This window comes from Leopardus geoffroyi, chromosome X, assembly GCF_018350155.1.
Source record: "Leopardus geoffroyi isolate Oge1 chromosome X, O.geoffroyi_Oge1_pat1.0, whole genome shotgun sequence".
In the NCBI taxonomy this organism is placed as follows: Eukaryota; Metazoa; Chordata; class Mammalia; order Carnivora; family Felidae; genus Leopardus; species Leopardus geoffroyi.
This window is the reverse complement of record NC_059343.1, coordinates 71,074,635-71,100,960: the sequence shown is the minus strand read 5'-3', so window position 1 is coordinate 71,100,960 and position 26,326 is coordinate 71,074,635. Positions and strand designations below refer to the sequence as shown.

The following is a 26,326-nucleotide window of genomic DNA, read 5'->3' as shown; positions in this document are numbered from 1 at the left end:
TTGTATTTGCCCAAACCCCTAACCATGAATATCTTCAAGAATCCCTTTCCCTCACATCCACAAGTTAACGTTCACAGATTCATTGTCCCTTTGTGCATGTCCATCGCCATGTTTGTAAGCCTTCTGATTCTAATAAAAACGGGACAAGGACCCTTATTTGGGGCTCCCGGACATTAGCCATCTCTCACTTTCAATCCTGAGTCCTGCTCTTTTGCTAGACAAGAGAGAACTCTAGACCCATAGTCTACGACAGTTTTATTTGTGTTTTTTAATCTAATAAAAGAGAAAGATCCCCCTAAAAAAAGTACAATGGCAAGGAGAAATCAATAACCACAATTAGATATGATAGACTGGATCAGTAAGATTTAAGTTAAACAGGCATAATTGTCCCTAGTCTACATGCCTAAGTACAGATTGGAAAAAGACATAGCTTATCAGTAGCCCATGTAAAGAGGTTGAATTAATTTTAGAGAACTCCAACTTCACTATGTCATGGTTAAAGGTAAATTATAAGCAAGGTTGACTGTAAGGACACTTAAATATAAATATAAAAATGAATGTGTTCTTAGATAGTATAAATAGAAATATATTACCTAGAACAAGAGAAGTCAGAATCTGACTCTATTCTATAGTTGTCAAAATACATCTGTTAGAAAACACTATGCTACATATTTTTGGCAAAGAATGATCATTATACACAAGAACTCCAATTTATGGTATATGAGGATTAAAGTTAATAATATACTTATCCAGTATGCAAAATTAGTTAAAGTATAACTGAAATACGCAGTGTTGTTTTATGGAAGAGGGATGAAATTTTTTCTGTACAGCACCAACGGAAGAGCAGCAAAGCAAATGGATAGAACTTATTATGAGACAGGTTTGTGTTTGACATAAGGAAAGACCTTAGGTAAAATGAGAGCTGCCAGAAAATGGATGGACTGCCTTAGGTTCTTTTATCCAGAGTTTCATTATTGTAAAAGATAAATGGCCACTCTGTGTGCCTATCATAGAGGGGATTACAGAACCATAGAGAAGACTAAACTAGAAAATATCCAAGGTCACTTTCAAAACTGAGGTCCTAATGAATTTCTTAAACAAAGGTTTGCAAATATCAGGTATGCTCACATAAATCTGTTGAGAAAAAAAATCAAACTGCTTATAATTACTAAGCCCCTGTACATTGTTATTCACTAAGAAAAATTAGTAACTTTTTTTCCATTGAAGTTAGGATTTTAGATGCTTTATTTTTATTCCAACTTTTATTTAAATCTTAGTTACTTACATACAGTGTAATACTGGTTGCAGGAGTAGAATTTAGTGATTTGTAACATACATATAACACATAGTGCTCTTCATAAAAAGTGCCCTCCTTAATACCCATCACCCATTTAGCCCATACCCCACCCACCTATCTCCATCAACCCTCGGTTGGTTCTCTATCATTAACAGTCAAATGGTTTGTTTCCCTCCCTTTTCCCCCCATGCTACATATTGATCTATTTTGTTTCCTAAATTCCACATATGAGTGACATCATATGGTATTTGCCTTTCTCTGATGGACATTAATGCTCAGCATAACACATTCTAGCTCTATCCATATACTTGCAAATAGCAAAATTTCATTCCTTTTGATGGCTAAGTAGTATTCCATCATATATATACAATTTCTTTATCCAGTCATCAGTCGATGGACACTTAGGCTCTTTCAATAGTTTGGCTATTGTTGATAATGTTATTAAAATCAGGGTGCATGTTGCCATGAATTAGTATTTTTGTATCTTTTGGATAAATACCTAGTAGTGCAATTTCTGGGTCATAGGGTAGTTTTAACTTTTTGAGGAAATTCCATACTGTGGCTGAACCAGTATGAATTCCTACCACAGTATAAGAGGGTTCCCCATTTGCCACAATCTTGCCAACATCTCGTTTCCTGTGTTGTCAATTGTAGCCATGGTGAAAGGTGTGAGGTGGTATCTTATTGTGGTTTTGACTGGTATTTCCCTGATGATGAATGATGACGATCTTTTCATATGACTGTTAGCCACCTGGAAGTCTTCTTTGGAGAAGTGTCTATTCATGTCTTTTGCACATTTCTTCACTGGATTGTTTTTTTGGGTGTTGAGTTTGATAAGTACTTTATAGATTTTGCATACTAACCCTTTACCTGATAAGTCATTTGCAAACATCTTCCCCCATTCCATGGGCTGCCTTTTAGTTTTGTTGATTGTTTACTTCACTGTGAAGAAGCTTTTTATCTTGATGAGATCCCAATAGTTCATGTCTACTTTTGTTTACCTTTCCTCCACTGACATGTCTAGTAAGATACTCTGGCCAAGGTCAGAGAGGTGGCTGCCTGTGTTATCTCATTGGAGTTTGATGGTTTCCTGTCTCACATTTAGGTCTTTCATCCATTTAGAATTTATGTTTGTATATGGTGTAAGAAAGTGGTCATTCTCTGCGTGTCAATGCCCAGTTTTCCCAACACCATTTGTTGAAGAAACTGTCTTTTCCATCAGATATTCATTCCTGCTTTATCGAAGATTAGTTGACCATATAAATGTGGGTCCATTTCTGGGTTTTCCATTCTGTTCCATTGATCTACATATCTAGTTTTGTGCCACTACCATACTGTCTTGATGACTACAGCTCTGTAATTCAGCTTGATGTCTGAAATTGTGGTGTCTCCAGCTTTGCTTTTTTTTCAGGATTGCTTTGGTTATTCAGAGTCTTTTATGGTTCCATGAAAATTTTAAGATTGTTCTAGCTCTGAGAATAATTCTGGTGTATTTTGATAGGGGTTGCAGTAAATGTTTAAGTTGTTTTGGTTATTATAGACATTTTAACAATGTTTATTCTTCTAATCCATGAGCATGGAAAGTATGCCATTTCTATGTGTCCTCTTCAATTTCCTTCATAACCATTCTATAGTTTTCGGAGTACAGATCTTTTACCACTTTGAGTATGTTTTTTCCTAGGTCTATTATTGTTTTTACTGCAACTGTCAATGGGGTTATTCCTTCATTTCTTTTTCTGCTGCTTCATTATTGGTAAATAGAAATGCACCATATTTCTGTATGTTGATTTCTTTTCCTGCAACTTTGCTAAATTCATGTGTTAGTGATGGCAATTTTTTGGAGTATTTCAGGTTTTCTACATAGAGTATCATATCATTTGCAAACAGTGAAAGTTTGACTTCTTCTTTGCTGATTTGGATGTAATTTCTTTTTGTTGTCTGATTGCTGAGGCTAAGAGTTCCAGTACTATATTAAAAATAATGAGTGGACATCCATGTCTTGTTCCTGACCTTAGAGGAAAAGCTCTGTTTTTCCCCATTGGGGATGATATTAGCTGTGGGTCTTTCATATATAATTTTTATGATGATGAGTTAGGTTCAATCTATATCTACTTGGTTGAGGGTTTTTATCAAGAATGGATGTTGTATTTTGTCAAATGCTTTTTCTGCATCTATTGAATCATATGGTTCTTACCCTTTATTTTATTAATACAGTATATCACACTGTTTGTGTAGCCCAGGAATAAATCCCAGATGATCGTGGTGAATGATTCTTCTAACGTACTGTTGGGATTCAATTTGATAGTATCTTATTGAGAAATGCTGCATCCATGTTCATCAGGGATATTAGCCTGTAAATCTCCTTTTCAGCAGGGACTTTGTCTCATTTGGAATCATCAAAAAGCCAAACACAGGGCTCGAACTCAAAACCATGAGATCATGACCTGAGCTGAAATCAAGAGTCAAACGCTTAACCTACCAAGCCACCCAGGCACCCCTGCATTGTTTTTTTTTTTTGTATCTGTTCTGATTATGTGTTTTGATAAGAGCATTTAGTCCATTTATATTCAGAGTAATTACTGATAGATATGAATTTAGTGCCATTGTGTTACCTGAAATTGGTGTCTCTGACGATGTTCTCTGTTCTTTTATAGTGGTTGCTGCTTTTGGTTTATCCCCCCCACCAAAAGAGCCCCTTTAATATTTCTTATAGGATTTTTTTAGTGGTCACAAACTCCTTTTGTTTTGTCTGGGAAACTATCTCTGCTTCTATTCTGAATGACAGCCTGCCGGATAAAGTATTCTTGGCTGCATATTTTTCCCATTCAGCACATTGAATATATCATACTACTCCCTTCTGGCCTGCCAAGTTTCTCTACAAAGATATGTTGGGAACCTGATGTCTTTCTTTGTAGGTTAAGGACTTTTTCCCCTTACTACTTTCAGGATTCTTTCCTTTCCTTATCTATGTATTTTGTGAATTTGACTATGATATATCTTGTTTATAGTCAGCTTTGTTGAATTAATCAGAGTTCTCTGTGCATCTTGGATTTTGATGCCTATTTACTTCCTCAGATTAGGGATGTTTTCAGCCAAAATTTCCTCAAATAAAGCTTCTGCCCCTTTCTCTTTCTCTTCTTCTGAGATGCCTATGATACAAATATTATTATGCTTTAAGGAGGTATTGAGTTCTATATATATTTGTAATCCAATACCTTTCTTTCCCTCTTTATTTTGGCTTCAGTTTCTTCCCATAATTTTATCTTCTATATCACTGATTGGTTCCTCTGCTTCATCCATCCTCAATGCCTGTATATATTTGGTTTTGCATCTTGGTTACAGCATTTTTTTATTTCAGCCTGAGTAGTTTTAGTTCTTTTATCTCTGCAGTAAGGAATTCACTAGTGCCTTCTATTATTTTTTCAATCTCAGCTAGTGTCCTTATGATTATTGATTTAAAGTTTGGTTCAGACATCTTACTTGTATCTATATCGATTAAATACCTGGCTGTGATTTCCTGTTCTTTCTCTTGGGGTGAAGTCCTCCATCTTGTCATTTTTGTCTGGATCACTGCTTTTTTGTATGATTGTTAAAAAAGCCTATTATTGGGACACCTGAGTGGCTCAGTTGGTTAAACATCCGACTTCAGCTCAGGTCATGGTCTCATGGTTCTTGTGTTCGAGCCCCATCATTGGGCTCTGTGCTGACAGCTCAGAGCCTGGAGCATGCTTCGGGTTCCATGCCTCCCTCTCTCTCTGCCCCTCCCCCACTCATGCTCTGTCTACGTCTCTCAAAAATAAATTAAAATGTTAAAAAAAATTTTTTTTTCAACGTTTATTTATTTTTGGGACAGAGAGAGACAGAGCATGAATGGGGGAGGGGCAGAGAGAGAGGGAGACACAGAATCGGAAACAGGCTCCAGGCTCTGAGCCATCAGCCCAGAGCCCGACATGGGGCTCGAACTCCCGGACCGCGAGATCGTGACCTGGCTGAAGTCGGACGCTTAACCGACTGCGCCACCCAGGCGCCCTAAAAATTTTTTATAAAAGAAGCTACGTCCTAGGTGTTTTGGTCTGCTTGTTAAAAGAAGCTAGATCCAAAAAAGGTAAAATAATAAAATTAAATTAATTTTTTTTAAATAAATAAAATAAATTATTCTGTATCCCATACAAAAAGATTAATAAAAGCAAAGGAAGTTAGATCCTATTTCCCCTAGGGCTTAAGCTTTGTAGCACTTTATGATCACTAGATTTGGTACACACAAGGGGTTTGTGCTGGTTGTCTGGGGATGGGGATGGGGCCCGGATTCTCAGGCAGACTTGTCCTAGGAGAGATTTACCTGCACTTTTTCCTTACCTCTGAGGAAGGCCTCAGAGAAGAGGAAATGATCACCACTCCTGTATCCCAGGCTTCTCTCAGATCACTGCCTTCACCCTGCCTGCATCTGAGCTGTCTGCCTGCAAGCTGGCACAGCACTCCTGTGTTTTATCTCAGGCATGCAGCTGGTTTTTCAAAACTCCAAATCCAAGAGATCCTAGTGGCACAGACCTGTGCAGATCCTCAGGGGGAGGGTCTCACTGCACTGTGGCAGGACATCAGCTTGTCCCAGAAAACAGTTACATGACTGCATAGCGGCTCTGAGTTTATAGTAAAGAGAAGCAAGAAGCCCACACAAAGGCTTGCCACACTCACCTGGCATCCCTGTTTCTATGTTAGTGAACGGGGACACTCAATGGTGCCTGCCATGTCTTTTGTCCCTGGAGAGGCCATGCCACCTCTCCCAAATGCACTACAAGAAAGGGAAGTGCTTCTCCTCGTGCAACCCTGGGGATCCTCAGGCCACCCTTCCTGCTCCTGGTTTTTTGCCCTCCTTCCCCACCAGAGCACTGCTATGCCCACCAGAGGACACTGGCAATGGGACAGACCTCCAAAACTTCAGACTCTGCACTCCATTGCTTACAAAAACTTATGGTATTTAGCCTCTCTCCTTTTCCAAGTCAGTGGGTTTTGGCAAGAGGTTTTTGTCATGCAATCATTTGTACGTGTTTTCACTCTTTCTCTCTCTGTCGCTCTCTCTCCTCACATTCTCTCTCATTCTCACTCCTCTGTCATGATCAGGGCTCCCTCCCCTCCTCAATGCCCACAGCTCTTTTATCCTCCAAATCAACTCTCTGCAATTCCTACCTTCCATAATGTGGCAGTTTTTCTTATCTCTAGTTGTGCAGTTTGTTCGCTCAGGCCTCCGATCTATTTCTTGGGTGATCAGAATGATTTGATATTTATCTAGCTGTTTTCAAGGGACAAGGCAAGCCTGGGTCACCCTACTCCTCCACTATCTGAATCTCCTCCTAGATGTTTGATTTAAATATAATAAATACAGTATTTATTTTGATACACCCTATAACTATTTCTTTCAACTTCCTTTTTATATTTTTTAATGTATATTTATTTTTGAGAGAGAAAGAGAGAGAGAGAGAGAGAGAGAGAGAGAGTGTCAGCAGGCAAGGGGAAGAGAGAGAGGGAGACACAGAATCTGAAGCAGGCTCCAGACTCCAAGCTGTCAGCACAGAGCCCGATGTGGGGCTTGAACTCATGAACTGCGAAATCATGACCTGAGCCAAAGTCAGATGCTTAACTGACTAAGCCACCTATGTGCCCCTCTTTCAACTTCTAAAACGTGCTTAACATTTTCATTAAAGATATATTTTTGATGAATGGATATAACTCAAAAAAAACACTCATGGCTTTGGCATATTTATGTTACACAAAATTCACAAACTTTTGTAGGCAAATTACCTGCTCTGGTTTTACTAGATGCTTTTTCAATTCTTCTTCTTTGGCTGCATGTACACTTATAGATGCACACATCAGACCTGCAGGTATGGTTATCAGTTTTCCCATCTGAGAAAGATATATCAAAAACATATTTTTAATTAAAGAGCTCCTCATCTTCCATTTCCTGATAAATTTGGTATCCTAGAACACTAATGGGTTTCATTTGAAGTAGTAAAAACTCAAGCACTCCAAATTGCTTCATACACTTTTAGAATATAATTCCTAAAATTCTCTTACCATACTAGATGGTAAAATATTATTTTTATTAATTTTTTAACTGTGTACTTCATGTAGAATATATCAATAAAATAATTATTAAGAAGTGAATACAAAATCTGAGTGATGAAGTAGAAAAGATCATGGTATTCATTCAGTCTACAAATAAGTGTCAGACCATGCTCAGGAAATACTATCAGACCACACCCTCCATGCCTAGGATATTATCAGTAAAAAAAACAAAGATTCTTGCTCTTATGGAGCTGACATTCTAGTGGAGCACAAACAGGCAATAAACACAATAAATAAATGATATACTACAAAATACAAAATGATAAATTCTATGGAGAAAGTAAAAGACTAGGGTGATAAGGAGTACTAGGTGATTCAAGCTGTATCTTGAAATACAACTTATTTATAAAAGTTATTTCTTACCATTACAAATCCTTTTTCCTAACTTCTCAACACATTGCTCTTTCTTTGTCTTGTGCTTAATCTAAAGCCAAAAGTGACCTCTGTTTCAGATATAGCTTGATTTGAAATAAGAATGCAGGAAAATCACTGGCTCTTAGAACAAAGTGCTCCAGTGTTCATTCAGGTACCAAAATAATTCCTAAAGATTATGTGTTCAAGGCCAAATGAAAAGCTTTCCAGGGAACAAATACTGTTAAAGTTTTACATAGGAAAGGAGGTTTGATGAAATTGACAGAGGACATCCAGAGGAAAGAGGTCTCTTGATTACACACAAGTGAAATTGTACAAGAACTGGAACAAATACTAGCCAAAGAATTTTACATGTTCTCTGACAACAGTGATAGTGTCTAAACTTCATTTCTTTTTTTTTTTTTTTAATTTTTTTTTTCAACGTTTATTTATTTTTGGGACAGAGAGAGACAGAGCATGAACGGGGGAGGGGCAGAGAGAGAGGGAGACACAGAATCGGAAACAGGCTCCAGGCTCTGAGCCATCAGCCCAGAGCCCGACGTGGGGCTCGAACTCATGGACCGTGAGATCGTGACCTGGCTGAAGTCGGACGCTTAACCGACTGCGCCACCCAGGCGCCCCTAAACTTCATTTCTAACACAGTTTTCAATATTTCTGAGCAGAATAAGGGAAGCTACTGAAACTAGTTAGGCAATTTCTTGTTTGAGCCAGGCATAACTCTGATTTAGATTGAGACTCCAGAAACACAGGGTAAAATGAAGACTCAAAACTGATAAAGATTTGTTCACTGTTTTTTTCCTTTAAGCTTCCCTTTGGTACATATGCCAGCATCACAGAATAATTTATCTAGGCCTGCCTTCCCAAAAGACATTACTTTTGATTTTTTACATTTGGTATCCACTAATGAAATAAGATTTCTACATCATATCTGTGTCATTTTTCAGCAAAAAAATATTAAAGCTGATGTAATCAATGATGCTCTCTCCCATGCACCTGAGAAATCTTGTTAATATATCTGAAGTGATTAAAGAATGTCAATTCTTACACTTAAAAACTATTTTAAAACACCTGGTTAGACCTTATTCCTTAGATACAAAAAAAAAAAAAAACACACCACTTTTGAAGTAAGTTAATACCTAAATATTTTTCAATACCCAAATCTTCTCAGAGTGTATTTATCTTACTTTGCATAATACAATAACATAAAACTATTTTATATAAACTATAAAATATGTTCATATTGTTTGATATTTATGATCTAGTGCTCCAGAGTCTAGATTAACTAAACTAGTGGCCTAAAAAGTTAATATATCTTGAAAAATGCCTACGTAAATATGCATTTACTACATTTTCTACTCAGTAGGGTAGGGTCAATCCACCTTTTATTTATGAGGCAGTGTGGTATAATGGAAAAAACATGAGCTTAGGAGTTACACAGGCCTGGTTTTGAATTCCAGTTGTGGAACTGTCTAAATCTGGACAAGTTACTTAAGCTCTTAGAGTTATGCTGCACAATATGGTAACTATTAGCTGCTTGTGGTTATTTAAATTAAAATAAAGTAAGTAAAATGTTAAATTTATTTCCTTAGTCATATTAGCCCCATTTCACATGCTCAACAGTGTACTGTACAGCACAGATACACAGTAATTCCATCATTGAAGAAATTCCTACTGGACAGTACTATGCTTATGTCCCAGGTTATATATCTGAAAAACATGGGAATGCCTTTCTTTTTATGGTAATCATAAACATTATATGTATAATGTAAAACTGATTTGTCTTTGGTAAATGGGCAATTAATTTTTGCTCCTCAATCTTTCCTCCCTGGACGAAGATGTTAAGTGGCTGTGCTTACACTTCATTTTTCTTCCTCCATGTATTTGATGTTTATCAGGCTCTGGTTGAGAAACATAATAACAATAAAATATAGCATATTTGTTGTCTCTAAACAAAAAAGGCCAAGATTTTGGTCCAAAGAAAATAGCACATTGGCATATTCAGGCTTTTCAAAAACAGGTTATACTGATGAAGAAGGGATCCCTACCCAAAGAGAGGCAGCTGACTGCATACCACAGTGAAAAATTTAGAATAGGAATTGGCAAACTACCACTCTTGGCTAAATCTGGCCTGGTCTCTGAACTAAATTTTTCTATTAATATGTAAAGATTTATGAAAATAAAAATAAACAAAAAACAAAGAAGGATATGTGGCCTTATGTTCTGTACAGTCTAAAAACTTACTAATCCTTTATAGAAAAAAAATGTCAATTCCTGATTTAGAAAATCAAACAAGATATTCAAAAAGTATTAGAGTTTGTAGTATGCAAACATACAAGCTAATAAAGCTGTTAAAGAGCATTAAAATTGAACAAAGCCAATCGTACTTTTCACAAGGTAAGACCTTGCATTAAAATTATTTGTAACTTCAAAATAATGACTTAAAATTATTTGTAACTTCAAAATAATGATTTGTCAATTCAAAATTATAAATGACTTGTTTAAAATTAATGAGAGATAAAAACTGGCTTCCTCCAGAAGTTAACAGGTTTTAGGACAAAATTCTATTGTAAAAGAGATTTACAAAAACCAAGACTGAAGATGAGCATCAGGATAACTCCCATATAAGACACAAACCTTCCAAACACTTCTGTAATCAAACTATAGTTGATTGTCATTATTTGCAGTAGTTGCAATTCACAAAGTAGCTGTGAAAATTTATTTAAGGAATACTGAAACACTGCTCCTAGGGAAAATAAACACTTAATTTCTTGCAAGCCTCTGGTTATGTTTTCATCAGCTGACCAATATGTAACCTTGATTTATACATGTTTCCATTTAAATTTTGTTTAATGTTTATTTATTTTTGAGAGAGACAGAGACAGAATGCGAGTGGGTTGGGGCAGAGAGAGAGGGAGGCACAGAATCCAAAGCAGGCTCCAGGCTCCAAGCTGTCAGCACAGAGCCTGATGCTGGGCTTGAACTCATGAGCTGTGAGATCATAACCTGAGCTGAAGTCAGACACTCAACCGACTGAGCCACGCAGGTGCCCTGATATACGTGTTTCCATTTAAAAACACCTTAGTTCTAAAAAAGGATTTAAAAAAATAAAAACACCTTATTTAATACACATTGTTAACTCATTAACATTAAACTTATGGCCAACAGCACTATAACTCATTCTTAAACAAAGTATATTGAACACACATATTTTCTCTATAAGGAATATCATATTTCTTGCACTTAAAAACACAAGATAAACTTGTGCACTATGCATGAGAACTATTTTAAATACCAGCATCACCAAAAAATGTGAAAAAAATATAAGACCAATTGGATCACAGAAGGGACACCTACCAGGTCACAATATGACAGCTGAAATAATATGGTAAAATAGTGCCTTATCCAACTTCACTTGGAACATAAACATAGGGGTTTCCTCTTCTTTACTAATAGAATTAAAATTTAAAGCTCTCTTCTATAAGAAATTGTGTTAGCTATTTTGTAATAAACAGCATTAATTATAGTCTAACATAAAAACAGTCCCTAATTATTAGTTCTGCTTTAGAAATGTATCACCATGTAGCAAAGGACTTTTTTTTACTAAAGAGTCCTGTGAAAAGTATAAATTTTTTTCAATTTAAAAATGTAAAGTTAAAAAGGTAAGCCTTAAAAATTAAAAGGAAAATGAAATAAACCATGTAAAGGTAATGAGCACAGAGAAGAACAATTCATAGTGTACCTACAACCATGCAATTAATTGTTCATTCCTTTTTTTTTTTAATGTTTATTTACCTTTGGGACAGAGAGAGACAAGAATGTGAGCAGGGGAGGGGCAGAGAGACAGGGAGACACAGAATCCGAAGCAGGCTCCAGGCTCCAAGAGGTCAGCATAGAGCCCTACGTGGGGCTCGAACTCATGAGCCATGAGATCATGACCTGACCCGAAGTTGTCCACCCAACCAACTGAGCCACCCAGGCACCCCTGATTGTCCATTCCTAATGGGCAATATACCCAAAGGACAGAGAGAACAGCAAAAAATACAAATGTAAAAACAACAAAAAATTTAAAACTTCTTAGTAATGTGTTTCATAATGTTTCTAATCGTATTGTTGGTAGTAGTGATGTCATTTTATTATGAAACTGCTAGGTGTGTTTTGTAGAATAATACAATTAGAGTATGCTGGTATTTGAAAGACTGAGATTTTTAGTAGGGGATAAAGATTAATGAAGTTAAAGCAAAATCTTCCAGCTCTCAATTTAAATACGAATTATCAGTTAGCTGCCCTATACTACCTTGATACATAAGATAAAGACAGTGAAACAGACACCCTAGGAATTCATTAAAAAATTTTCAAGAATTCAGAAACTCTATAGGGCAAATGACATAACCTGATTTCCTCAATAAATAAACAAAGCAAAATGGAGTGAAAGACTTGAGAAACTTAAAAATAATAAATTCCAATATGTGGATACTATTTGGAATGAGAATTAAAAAATGAAACTTCAAAAACTTATGACAAATTCAGGGATTTTTTTAATGTACTCTTTCTGTAATGTTTATTTTTGAGAGAGAGTGCACAAGTGAGGGAAGGACACAGGGAGAGGGAGACAGAGGATCTGAAGTGGGCTCTGCACTGAGAGCCCAATGCAGGGCTTGAACTCACAAACTGCAAGATCATGACTTGAGCTGAAGTCAGATGCTTAACTTGGCTGAGCCACCCCGACACCTCTTAAATGTAATCTTTAATAACCACTGTGAAGTTCACCCATTGCCCATCCACCTCCCATCTGGTAACCACCAGTTTGTTCTTAGTTAATGGTCTGTTTCTGGGTCTATTTTTCCTTCATTCATTTGTTTTATTTCTTAAATTCCTCATATGAGTAACATCAAATGGTACTTGTCTTTCTTTCTCTGACTGACTTATCTCACTTAGCATTATACACTTTAGCTCTGTTCATGTTCTTGCAAATGGCAAGGTTCCATTATTTTCCATGGCTGAAAAATATTCCACTGTGTGTGTATGTGTGTATATATATATATGTTTACATTGTATATATATGTGTATATAAACATATATATACACATTTACATGTATACATTTATATATAGACATATTTTCTTTATCCATTCATCTACTGATGGACATGGGCTGCTTCCATAGTTTGCATATTGTAATAATGCTGCAAATAAACAGAGAAGTGCATGTAACCCCTTGAATTAGTATTTTTGTATTTTTTGTGTGAATACCCAGTAATGCAATTACTGGATCATAGGGTTACTTCTATTTTTAATGAGCTGAAAAACATCCATACCATTTTGCACAGTGGCTGCACCAGTTTGAATTCCCACAAAGAGTGCAAGAGGGTTCCTTTATCTCCACACCCTCACTAACCTTTATGTCTTGGATTTTACCCCTTCTGACAAGTGTGAGGTGATAACTCATTGTAGTTTTCATTCAGGTTTCTCTGAACATCAGTGATAATGAACATCTTTTATGTGTCTTTGGCCCTCTGTATGTCTTCTTTGGAAAAATGTCTATGAATGTCTTCTGCCCATTTTAATTGGATGTTTTGTTTTTAGGCTGTTGAGCTCTTTATGTATTTTGGATACTCTTTATCCAATCTATCATTTGCAAATATCTTCTATTCCATAAGCTGCCTTTCAGTTTTGCTGTTTCCTTCACTGTGCAAAAGATTTTTATTTTGATGAAGTCACAAAAGTTTATTTTTGCTTTTGTTTCCCTTGCCTCAAGAGACAAACCTAGAAAGAAGTTGCTCTAGCCGATGTCAAAGCCTGTGTTCTCTTCTAGGATTTTTATAGTTTCAGATCTTACATTTAGGTTGTTAATCCATTTTTAATTTGTTTTTGTGTATGATATAAGAAAGTGGTCCAATACTTGTGCATGTTGCCATCCAGTTTTCCCAATACACTTGTTGAAGAGAATGTCTTTTTCCAATTGGATATTCCTTCCTGCTTTGTCAAAGATTAATTAACCATGTATTTGTGGGTTCATTTCTGGATTTCCTTTCTATTCCATTGTCTGTGTCTATTTTTATGCCAGTACCATACTATTTTGACCATTAAAACACTGTAATATATCCTGAAGACTACAAGTGTGATGCTTCCAACTTTGCTTCTCTTTTTCAAGACTGCTTTGGCTATTCAGTGTCTTTTGTGAGTTCAAACAAATTTTAGGATTATTTGTTCTAGGTTTGTGAAAAATGCTGGTGGTAGTTTGATAGGGATTGCATTAAATGTACAGATTGCTTTGGCTAGTATAGACATTTTAACAATATTTGTTCTTTCAGTTCATGAGCATGGAATGTCTTCCCATTTCTCCGTGTCCTTCAATTTCTTTCTTCAGTGTTTCATAGTTTCAGAGAATAGGTCTTTCACCTCTTTAATTAAATTTACTCTAAAGTATCTTATTGTTTTTGATGCAATTGTAAATGGGATTCATTCCTTGATATCTCTTTCTGCTACTTCATTATTGGTGTATAGAAATGGAACAGATTTCTATACTTTGATTTTATATCTTGCAAACTTAATGGATTCTTTCATCAGATTTAGCAGATTTTTGGTGGAGTCTATCAGATTATTTGCATAATAATACTATGTCACCTGCAAATAGTAAAGCTTTTACTTCTTCCTTGCTGATCTGAATGCCTTTTCTTTTTGCTGATTGTTATGACTAGCACTCCCAGTACTATATTCAATAACAGTGGTGAGAGTATACATTGCTGTCTTGTTCCTGATCTTTGGGGAAATGCTCTCAGTATTCTCCCCATTGAGAATGATATTAGCTGTGGGTTTTTAGTACATGGCCTTTATTATGTTGAGGTATATTCCTGTAAACCTACTTTGTTTACGGTTTTTATTATGTATGGATGTACTTTGTCAAATGATTTTTCTGCATCTATTGAAATGATCACATGGTTCTTATCCTTTATTAATATGGTGTATCACACTGATTGATTTGCAAACTTTAAATCACCCTTGCAATCCAAGAATAAATCCCACTTTATTGTGCTGAATGATTTTTTTTAATGCAGGCAGGAATCAATTGCTAGTACTTTGTTGAGGATTTTTTAATCCATGTTTGTCAGAGATACTGACCTGCAGTTGTCTTTTTCAGTGGTGTATTTATCTGATTTTCTTATCAGGGAAATGCTGTCCTCATAGAATGAATTTGTAATTTTTCTGTTTTTTTTTTTTTCCTATTTTTTGGAATATTTTGAGAATAAGTATTAACTCTTCTTTACATGTTTGGTAGAATTTACCTGTGAAGCCATCTGCTCCTGGACTATTGTTTGTTGGGAGATTCTTCATTACTAATTCAATTTCTTGCTGGTGCTGTGTCTGCTCAAATTTTCTATTTGTTCTGTTTCAATGTTGGTAGTTGATATGCTTCTAGGAATTTATCCATTTCTTCTAGGTTGTCCAATTTTTTGCCATATAGTTTTTCATAGTATTCTCTTATTATTTGTATTTCTGTGTTGTTGGTTGTTATTTCTCCACTTTCATTCACGATTTTATTTATCTGGATCCTTTACCTTTACTTTTTGATAAATCTGGCTAGGGGGTTATCAATTTAATTAATTTTTTCAAAGAATGGGTTCCTGGTTTCATTGACTTGTTCTATTGTTTTCTCAGTTTCTGTATCATTTATTTCTGCTCTAATGTTTATTATTTCCCTTCTTCTACTGGCCTTAGGCTTTTTTTGTTGTTCTTCTACAAGTTCCTTTAGGTGTAGGTAAGGTTCTTTACCTGAGATTGTTCCTGTTTCTTGACATTGGCCTATATTACTGATACTTCCCTTAGCACCACTTGTTGCTGCATCCTAAACATTTTGGTAGTTGTGTTTTCATTTTCAGTTGTTCCCATATATTTTTTTATTTCTTCTTTTATTTCCTGGTTGACTCATTCATTCTTTAGTAGTATGTTATTTAACCTCCAAATATTTGTGTTCTTTCCAAGTTATTTCTTGTTGTTGACTTCTAGTTTCATAACATTGTGGTCAGAAAAGGTACATGGCATGACTTCAATCTTCCTGTATTTGTTGAGTCCATTTTTGTGACATAATATGTGGTATATTCTGGAAAATGTTCCATATGCACTAGAAAAGAATGTGCATTCCACTATCTTAAGATGGAAGTTCTGAATATGTCTGTCTAGTCCATCTGGTCCAGTACGATACTCAAAGCCGTAGTTTCCTTGTTGATTTTCTATTTGCAGGACCTGTTCATTGTTGTAAGTGGGGTGTTAAAGTCCCACATTATCTGTTATTATATTACTATCAATTAGTTCCTTAACTTTTGTTATTAATCGCTGTATGTATTTAAGTGCTCCCATCTTGGATGCATACATATTTACAATTGTTCTATATTCCTGTTGGACTGTCCCCATTATTATGTCTTGTTATTGTGTCTTGTTATAATTTTTCCTTAAAGTTGAGTTTGTCCTATATAAATATTACAATTGTGGCTTTTATTTGACATCCATTTGCATGATAAATATTTCTCCATCCCCTGACTTCCAATCTGAAAGTAGCTTTAGGTCTATAATGAGTCTTTTGTAGGCAGAGTAACGATGGACCTTGTTTTTTTATACATTCTGACACACTATGTCTTTTGATTGGAGCATTCAGTCCATGTACATTCAAAGTACTTATTGATAGATTTGTATTTATTGCAATTTTATTCCGTGTTTTGTGTTTGCTTCTGGAGATTTTCTCTGATCCTTCCTTGCATTTCTCTCATGTTTTGCTGATTTTCTTCAGTAATATAATAGGATTTCTCTTTATACTTTGCATGTTTATTAATGGTTTTTAATATATGGATACCATTAAGTTTGTATGTAAGTTTACATCTTCAATGTTTTACTGCTTTTTTGTTTCTTGCCCTAATACTGTCACTTTCGGTCTCTCCTTTCCACCCAAAGAGTCCCCCTTAACATCTGTTACAACGCTGGTTCAGTGATCACAAACTCTTTTAGTTTTGTCTGGAAAACTATTTTTTACTCCTTCTATTCTGAATGATAGCCTTCCTGTATAAAGTATTCTCTGCTGCAGATGTTTCCCATTCAGCACTTTGAATACCTCATGCCACTCCCTTCTGGTTTGCCATGTTTCTGTTAAGAAATCTTCAGCTAGCGTTATGGATTTTCCCTTGTAAAATTAGGATTTCTTTTGTCTTGCTGCTTTTACAATATTTTTTTCTTTTTTAAAAATGTTTATTTATTTGGGGCACCTGGGTGCCTCAGATGGTTAAGCGTCTGACTTCGGCTCAGGTCATGATCTCATAGTTTGTGAGTTAGAGCCCAGCATGAGGCTGTGTGCTGACAGCTCAAAGCCTGGAGCCTACTTCAGATTATGTGTCTCCCCGTGTCTCCACCCCTCCCATGCTCATGTTCTGTCTCTCTGTGTCACAGTAATAAATGTTAAAAAAATTTTTAAAAACAAAATAAAAAATAAAAATGTTTATTTCAAGAGAGGGTGGGGAGGGGCAGAAAGAGAGGGAAACCCAAGCCGGCTCCATGCTGTTAGTGGGCAGCCCAACAAGGGGCTTAGTCTCACAAACCATGAGATCATGACCTGGGCTGAAACCAAGAGTCAGACACTTAACTGACTGAGCCACCCAGGCACCCCTTCAGATATTTTCCTTATCACTATGTTTTGCAAATTTCATTACAATACGTCTTTGTGTGAGCCTGTTTTTGTTGATTTTGTTGGGAATTATCTGTGCCTCTTAAGTCTGGATGTGTGTTTCCATCCCAAGATTAGGAAAGTTTTCAGTATTATCTCTTCAAAAAATTTGCTCCCTTTTCTTTTTCTTCTTCTGAGACGCCTATAATACAAATATTATTATGTTTGGTAAAGTCACTGAGTTCCCTTCATCTATTCTTGTTTTGCAAAATTCCTTTCTTTTGTTCAGGCTCATTGCTTTCCATTTTGTTGCCTTCTAGGTCATTAATTCATTCCTCTGCTTCTTCCAGCCTACTGTTCATTGCATCAAGTATATTTCTAATCTGGTTTATTGCATTCTTCATCTCTGATTCTTTTTTAACTTTTATCTCTGTGGTAATGGTCTCCATGATGCTTACATTCTTTTCTCAAGTCCAGTATATATACTTATGATTATTGCTTTAAGTTCTCCATTAAGCATGTTACTTATATCTGTTTCGCTTAGATCTCTGTGACCTTATCCCATTCTTTCATTTGGTATAAAGTCTACATTTTGTCTAAGTTTCTGCCTTCTTCTCTGTGTTAGAAAACCAGTTATATCCTGCTCCTTAGATTAATGCCTTTATAAAGAGATCATGCAGTATCCAGGGCCTGGCACTTCAGCAAGTGTCCAGTGTGTGCTGCATGCACTTTGCTGTTCTATTCTGGCAGCTCTATCCTTCAGGCCCTTCATCTGCAGAGGCTCTCCTTGCCTGCTTTTGGCAGTGTTTGGTCCCTGGCCTAAATGCGGTGAGTTTTAACTAGATGTGTTCTGGCCTGCTTGTGAAATAAGACTTGTCAACACCTCCACCAGAACTGAGATCCTGAAGAAATCTCTGGTTGGATACACAGTGTGGGCAGGGGCTGGTGCTGGTCTTAGCGGGGAGAGGCCTGCTGCGTTAGGATTGAAGCAAATGTGACTGAAAAGGGAAAACCCACCGGAGCACTGTGGCGGGGGGGGGGGGGCTTGGTGTGTTCAAGTTAGGCAGCCTGGGTATGTGCTGTGCTGTTTGCAGGTTGGTCTTTATTTATGTTGAGGGGCAGGGGAGGGAAATGGTGCCAGCTAGCTCCTTTGTTCCAGGAGAGGCATCTCTGTGAAGAGTTAATAATATCCCCAATATGTACCCCAGGCACTCTTCAGCAGATCACTGTTTCCAAGCGGTCTGTCCCTGGGGTTGTTTGCCTATCTTCTCTCCAGGAGCAGCACAGTGTCCTCTAGGCTCTATCCCAACCAAGCTCACTGACCTTTAAAAAATCCAGGCTTTAAAAAAAAAAATCCAGACTTTAAGCTCTGCTGGTTGCATAAACTCATTAAATTAGCACCTCTCATTTTTCAAGCCAGTGGCTATGGGGAAACACTCTCCTTGTGCATCCCCTATATGCTCCTCTCTCTTTCACCCTTCTCCACCTCAGCTCCCTCCCCTCTGCAGCAGCCAGGATCTGTTTCTCCCCTAAACCATGTCTCTGCACTTCCTACCATCTTGGATGTGGCCTCTTCTCTCCCTTTAGTTGTGAAGTTTCTTCTGCCAGTCCTCAAGTTGGTTTCTGGGGTATTTAGGATATTTGACAGTTATCTAGTTGTGTTCATGGGTTAAGAGGAGCCTAGAGTCCTCCTACTCTGCTGCTGTTTTCTTGTCTTCTCTTTATCACTACTTTTTGGCATTTTAATTACTATGTGTCTTGTTGTGGTCCTCCTTCATCTGATTATGTTCGGGATCTCTGTGCCTCCTGGATCTAAGTATCTGTTCCTTCTCCACATTAGGGAAGTTTATAGCTCTTATTTCTTCAAAACAATTTTCTGCCCCCTTTCCTCACTCTTCTTCTGAGATCCCTATAATGCAGATGTTATTACGTTTGATGGGGTCACAAAGTTCCCCAAATTTATTCTCATTTTGAATAATTCTTTTTTCTTCTATTTTGGTCACCTTGATTAATTTCCTTTACTTTGTCTTCCAGATCAACTCATTCCTCTGCTTCCTCTATCCTACTATTTATTCCATCAGGTGTATTTTTAATTTTATTGTGTTCTTTATCTCTGATTGGTTCCTTTTTTTTTTTATCTCTTTGTTATAGTCCTCACTGATGTTGTCTACTCTTTTCTCAAGTCCAGTACATATCTTTACAATCATTACTTTAAATTCTCTCTCAAGCGTATTACTTACATCTGTTTCACTCTGGTCTCTTGCTATGGTTTTTTTCTGTTCTTTCATTTGGGACATATTTCTCTGTCTCCTCATTTTGTCTGTTTCTGTATGTTAGGAAAGTCAGCTATGTCTCTTGCTTTTGAAGGTAATGGCCTTATGAAAAAGATATCCTGTAGTGCCCTGCAGTGCAGTGTTCCCAGTTCCCAAGGGCATAGCATTTCAGGGATTGTGTCCTAGTCATGTTGTGTGTGCCCTGCTGTTGAGTCTTGGCCTCTTTTTCTTTCAGTCTAGCTGTCTGCAGAGGTTCTCTCTGCCTACTGTGAGCAATGTTAGGTTCCCAGCAGGTTTGGGCATTTTTTAACATGGTGTGCAGTGGTCTGCTTTGAAATGAGACCTGCCCCCTGCACCCCTAGAACTCAGGTCCTACAAAACACACAGGTCGGGAGATGTGGTACTGGCAGGGTTTGCCCCTATCTTCTGGGGGAGGGGTTTGCAGCCCTGTGACTAAGGGAAATATGACTGGGAAGTGAGGATTCACAGAAGCATGGAGGTTGGGGGTGGCAGGGCTTGGTGTAAGATGTTAAGGAAGGAGTGTCAGTGGTGCTCTGATTCCTGCTGGTGGTTGTTGTTTATGGCTGGGGGCAATGGGAGGGAAATGGTGCCTAACATCTTCTTTGTTCCTGGAGGGGTCTCCCCGTGATCCTTGTCTGGGACATGCTCTAAGGTGAGGAAATAACTCTACCTCCCATATGCCCCTGGTGTTTTTCAAACTGCTGCTTCTAAACTGTATCTCTGAAGTTTGTTCTGCCAATTGTCATACCATTTTCTAGGTTACTTATGCTGATATGTTATCTAGTGGTATCTGTTGATCAAGGCAAGCTTAGGGTCCTCCTACTACATCATCTTCACAGCTGACCTCATATTCAGGGACATTTTGACATTGACCAGATATATGGCATTAGGGCATTTTTATGTGTAATAATTTTTTAAAGATTTCCAGTTTTTTAAGATATATACTGTTTTAACAGATGAAATATGCCTGGGATCTACTTCAAAATAATCCAGGGGTGGGGTATACATGAAACCACATTTGCCAGGACTTGATAATTATTGAAGCTGGGTGACAGTCATATATTAAATATGTATTATTAAGTATTATGTTATATTATGCTATATCATATTATTATATTTCACATTATTCTCTATACTTTTGTAAATGTTTGAAATTTTCCATAATAAAAAAAATTTAAAGACTCCTATGAAACTTAGGATACATCTCATTATAATTTGTCAACAGTGTTTTTTAGTTGAAATGAGGGGAGTTTACTAATACTGGTAAAAGGCAAGAACAGAAGGAAGCATTCTAGTATTACCAACTTTAATATTCTACTGTTACTCAATTACAAAAATAATTTGTTTATATCTCTTTCTTACTCTTTACTCTTTATTCTTTCATTCAACAAATATTTGCAAGTGCCTACTGTACAATTTAGGTGCTGGGTTACTAAATGATAAAGATATGATCCATGTCCTCAAAGAATCATAGTCTAGTAGAGAAAACAAGTATATAATACAAAAAGACCCCATAGTGATGAGTGTTATAATACAGGTAGGTAGAAAGTGCTATAGGGTCCACCAACCTAGACCAGGCCTTTATTGCCTAGTTGGTAAGATAGTGGAGAGAGGACAGACTTCAGAATTAGACATAGATTTGAATTTGAGCTCTACTACTTACTAGTGGTGTGGCGTTGGGGAAGTGATTTGACTGGGTGTCAACTTTAACACATTGTAATACTATGTATCACACAGGGACAAGCAAAGGAAAAGCACTCATATATATTAATTATTACCATCATCATCATCATCATCACCAATCTCCTGGCCAATGGTCACCACTCCATTCTCATCTAATTTCAACCAACTGTAATTACCACTGTCAAACTAATATCATCCTTTTGTCAGTCAGACTACTACTCTGCTCAAGAAAATAAGCTGTCCCCCTTTTGCCTAGCATACTGTTTAAAACCATTCTGTATTTTCCAGGCTCTCCATAATCTATCTGTAATCTATATAGGTAGTCTTATTTCCCATTATTCCCAACAATTTTCCTTAGCTTCTTATTAGTCACTGGTGTTAGTACATTCTCCCCAAGTAGACTGTTTTACTCCTTGGGAATAGAGGAACAATATATACTTGTTGCTGAGATTAGTTTCCTGACATTGGTGATCCCTCTGTTACACATGCAAATTTAAACATCAAACACATGGGTCTGGGAAATTCATAAGTTTATGGCTGTGCATCTGTCACCTTTGAAGCATCACCAGTACATTTTAAATGTCAGTCTAATCATGTCAACAAATGCTGTGGCAAGCTAGAAGAGTTGCACTACTGCAGGAAACTGAAATAAAATACTACCTTTCATTCCTCCAGTCACCAGGCTGGCCTACATTATATCTCAGCCTCACAACATTCCAACCTGCAACATTTGGCCTTTGACCAATATAGTTCAAAAAATGACTATGCGTTTCCACTTCACTCAAAAGAAAAAATAACCATATTTTTGACAACTGTGGGGGTGGGTACAATCCGCAGTAAACAATGGCATATTAGAATATAACTATGCAACAAGTAACCCATGCAAACCGCCAGACAGACAGACGTTCAAATCAACGCTTGTAAAAAAATTCAATGTGCTTGCAATATTGCAAATGTAAAATGCTTTTAAATATCTGGCTCAAGAACTTGGTGTGTCTACTTCCAGCATTTCATGGGCTGGGAAAAGTTGAGATTAGTCATCATAATTTAGGACAGCCATTAGCAGCTTAATAGAACTTTGTACACTGCAGCGCTGTTTAATTTGTTCACTTATGAAGATCTGAGAGGCAACAGTGATTTAGTGGAAATAACACCAGGCTCTGAATTGGAAAAGCTAGCTTCTAGTCTGGGCTCTACTAATAACTCACCATGACATCTTTTACAAGTAAATTGCCCTTCACTGTGTGTCAGATTGCCCATGTGTGACAGGAGGCTGCACTATAAAACATCCAAAGTTCCTCCTAATTTTGACAATGCAAAACTCTTAAGTTCAGTGATAATATCCAAGTGTATAATATACTACAGATAAGATATTGCCACTTTGTTTCTCTTAAAAACACAAGGAAAATTATGAACAAATAATTACCTTATATTAAAATGATACTCTAGATTATATGACCAGAATCACTTTACCCACACTAAACATCTTGAGTATGGAGACCACAAAGGGAATTTCAAAAATTTAGAAGCAGAAGTCATTTAAAATCACATACAACGAAAACTTATTTCCTAGTTAAATAAATTAATTTGAAAACTTCATCCTAAGACATTTTTTTTTGATGGAGCTAGTGTAGGTATATGTGAAGGAGAGGAAGCAGAAAAGAGAAATGGGTAATTGTAACTAAACACAATAAAGGGAGTAAAAGTAATACCATTTGATTAACAACTGAAAACTTTCAATGTTCAAAAAAAGTTTTCCATATCTAGTAATACCACCAACTTTGGCATCAGGATACCTGTGTTTAATCCCAGCTCTGTTCTTAAACAACTACATAATCTCTGGTCAGTCATGCTAACTCTCAAAGTCTCCTTATGTGTAAAATGATAGACCTTAAGCAGAAAATCTTAGGACCCTTAAAACGGTACTGTCCAATATGGTAGCCACTATCCACGTATGCTATTTAAATTTATATTTCCATTAATTAAAATTAAATAAAGTTGAGAAGTCAGTTCCTCCATCCCCCTAGCCACATTTCAAGGCCTCAAAAGATACACAGGACTCTAGTGACTACCATACTGGACTGCACAGAAATAGAACATTTCCATCATCAAGGAAAGTTTATTAGACAGCACTGCCTTAGAGCTCCAACATTCGATTTGTCTTATGATTCTATCAAAAAGAAGAGACTATTTCAATGAGATATATGCACTCCCATGTTCACTGCAGCATTATTCACAATTGCCAAGATATGGAAACAACTGAAATTTTCACCAACAAATGAACATATGAAAAAGGACATCGTACATATACACAACAGAATATTACTCAGCCCTGAAAAAGAATGATATCCAACTATTCGTTAACAACACTGATGGACCTTGAGTACATTATGCTAAATGAAGTAAGTCAGAGAAAGACAAATACTGTATGAAATCACTTATATATGGAATCTAAAAAGTCAAACCTGTAAAAAACAGAATAAAATGGCAGTAACTAGGCGATGGGGGTAGATAAGATTGATGGGTATTACAAGCTTGTAATAAGTAGTGACACACTGAATGCACAGTACAATGAACACAGATAATATTGTACTATTATCATGTAATATGATAAATATCACTACAATGACAATCATATTACAATATATAAACATATCAAAGTAACACGCTGTACACCTTAAACTTACACAATGTTAAGTGTCAAATTTATTTGACAATAAATTAAATTATTTACATGGTTTCTGCTTTTCAACATACCATTCTTAACTCTATATCCATCAATTTATGCTGACCTAAAGACAGCAGAATAAAGAACTGGATGTTGTTTATGCTACTGCAGAGAAATATAATGGCATTACACGTTCAAGAAAGTAAGAGGAAAATTTGAAAATGAGTGATTTTATCCTTATATAGGAATGGTTCTGAAAGACGATCTACATCTATAAATCAGAGAATAGTCTCACAAAATGATAAAAACAAACCTTTTATATATATTTTATTTACATTTTCCCCATTCTTTAAACTAAGATTACTCAAAACAATGCTAGGTACTAGGAATACCTTGTGTTTGTTCACTACTCTACGTCAAGAATTCTTTGATGCAGCTAAACTCAACTGGTGCCAGTCTCCATGTCGTTACCCCCAGTAATACCCTCTCTACTAAAATCCTGGCCGTTCTGAAAAACTACTTGTTATGACACTCTTCATGCAGTCTTTCCTACCCTTTAATTATATCTGTTTTGTCACTCTGTTTTGAACTCCACAGACTGCATCTTAGTTGAAGACAATGATTAAATCTTAGCAGTGTTGTAGCTACTTTTCCCCAGCCTTGTACAAACTACACTTTTTAGTATAATTCAATGATAGTAGAACACTAGGTCAAAATAACCTATATTTGGAAAAATGTAAGATCCAAGGACTAGAATATGAAGTAATCATATCATTTGTATCCATTTACATTTTCATTTGGCCTACAAATCATCACCCCATTTCTGAAATGGTAAAACTTAGAACAGTGGATAACAAGTAGCATGCTAAAGATAACCTCTCTGTTTACACATTATTATGTATTATTCCATAGCTTTAAAGTTAGAATAAGCCAGCTTTATGTATCAAACAGGTCTTTAATCTAAAATTTGTTACACTATGAAACAGAATGCTGATGAAATACTAACATGGCTTAATGTGTTAATGGTCATCAAAAGTCTACAGATAAATACAAAATCTATTAGACACTATATGTTGGCTATTTGACATGAAAACTGTCAAATCATGAATGTGCTTATTTTTCCTCTAGCCCTGAACTGACATTTTTGTTAAAAACAAAAAAGTACCACCTGGGAAAAATAATGAAGCCTTCTACTTGTACTAGAAATATAAGGCTGCTTTCTATGATAGTTACCCACTATCATCCAGCATTTATCTAAAATGATATACAAAATACTTGTACAGCAGTTTTATTAGCTCTAGTCTAACAACACTATGGGGACACATGATGATCAAGCATAATCCCAAAGTGAAATAAGTGGGTTGGGGACATTCTGAAAGAAAATATATTTTTTACCAATGATGTCAAACTTGACCAATGTTAAGATTTTTTTAATTTAAAAATAGACAAGGTATTATGGATCATATCCCCCAAGCCTCAACCCCCTAATGTGATGGCATTATAAGGTGGGGCTTTTGACAGGTAATTAGGTTTAAAAATTTTTTTTCTTCAACGTTTATTTATTTTTGGGACAGAGAGACAGAGCATGAACGGGGGAGGGGCAGAGAGAGAGGGAGACACAGAATCGGAAACAGGCTCCAGGCTCTGAGCCATCAGCCCAGAGCCTGATGCGGGGCTCAAACTCACGGACCACGAGATCGTGACCTGGCTGAAGTCGGATGCCCAACCGACTGCGCCACCCAGGCACCCCAGGTAATTAGGTTTAGAAGAAGTCACTAGGGTACTGGCACAAAAAAAAGGACACATAGATCAATGGAACAGAACAATGGAACAGAGTCCAGAAATAAACTCACACTTTAATGGTCAGTTAATTTATGACAAAGGAAGCAAGAATATACAAGGGGAAAAAGACTGTGTCTTCAACAAAAGGTGCTGGGAAAACTGGACAGCAACATGCGAACCAACGAAACTGGACCAGTTTCTTTCACGATACACAAACTAAAATGGATAAAAGATCTAAATGTGAGACTGGAAACCATAAAAGTCCTAGAAGAAAACATAGGTGATAATTTCTTTGACACTGGCCATAGAAACATTTTTCTAGATGCCTCCTTAGGCAAGGAAAACAAAAGCAAATTTAAACTATTGGGACTACAACAAAATAAATAGTTTTTGCAGAGGGAAGGAAACTATCAACAAAAAAAAAAGGCAACCTACTGAATGGGAGAAGATATTTGAAAATGA

At 36.5% G+C, this 26,326-nt stretch overlaps 1 protein-coding gene across 2 annotated transcripts in view; it reads right to left on the bottom strand.

Annotated features, from left to right (window-relative positions):
• The window catches only part of APOOL (apolipoprotein O like), a 95,844-nt gene that overhangs the window by 54,096 nt on the left and 15,422 nt on the right, over positions 1-26,326 (bottom strand). Inside the window, exon 2 of one of the 2 annotated variants that reach the window (XM_045473299.1) lies at positions 7,094-7,198. The exons of the other annotated variant lie outside the window; for it this stretch is intronic. Within the exon in view, the coding sequence (XP_045329255.1) occupies positions 7,094-7,198 (105 nt within the window). The remainder of the gene's footprint in view (positions 1-7,093; positions 7,199-26,326) is intronic. 2 annotated transcript variants of the gene reach the window in all.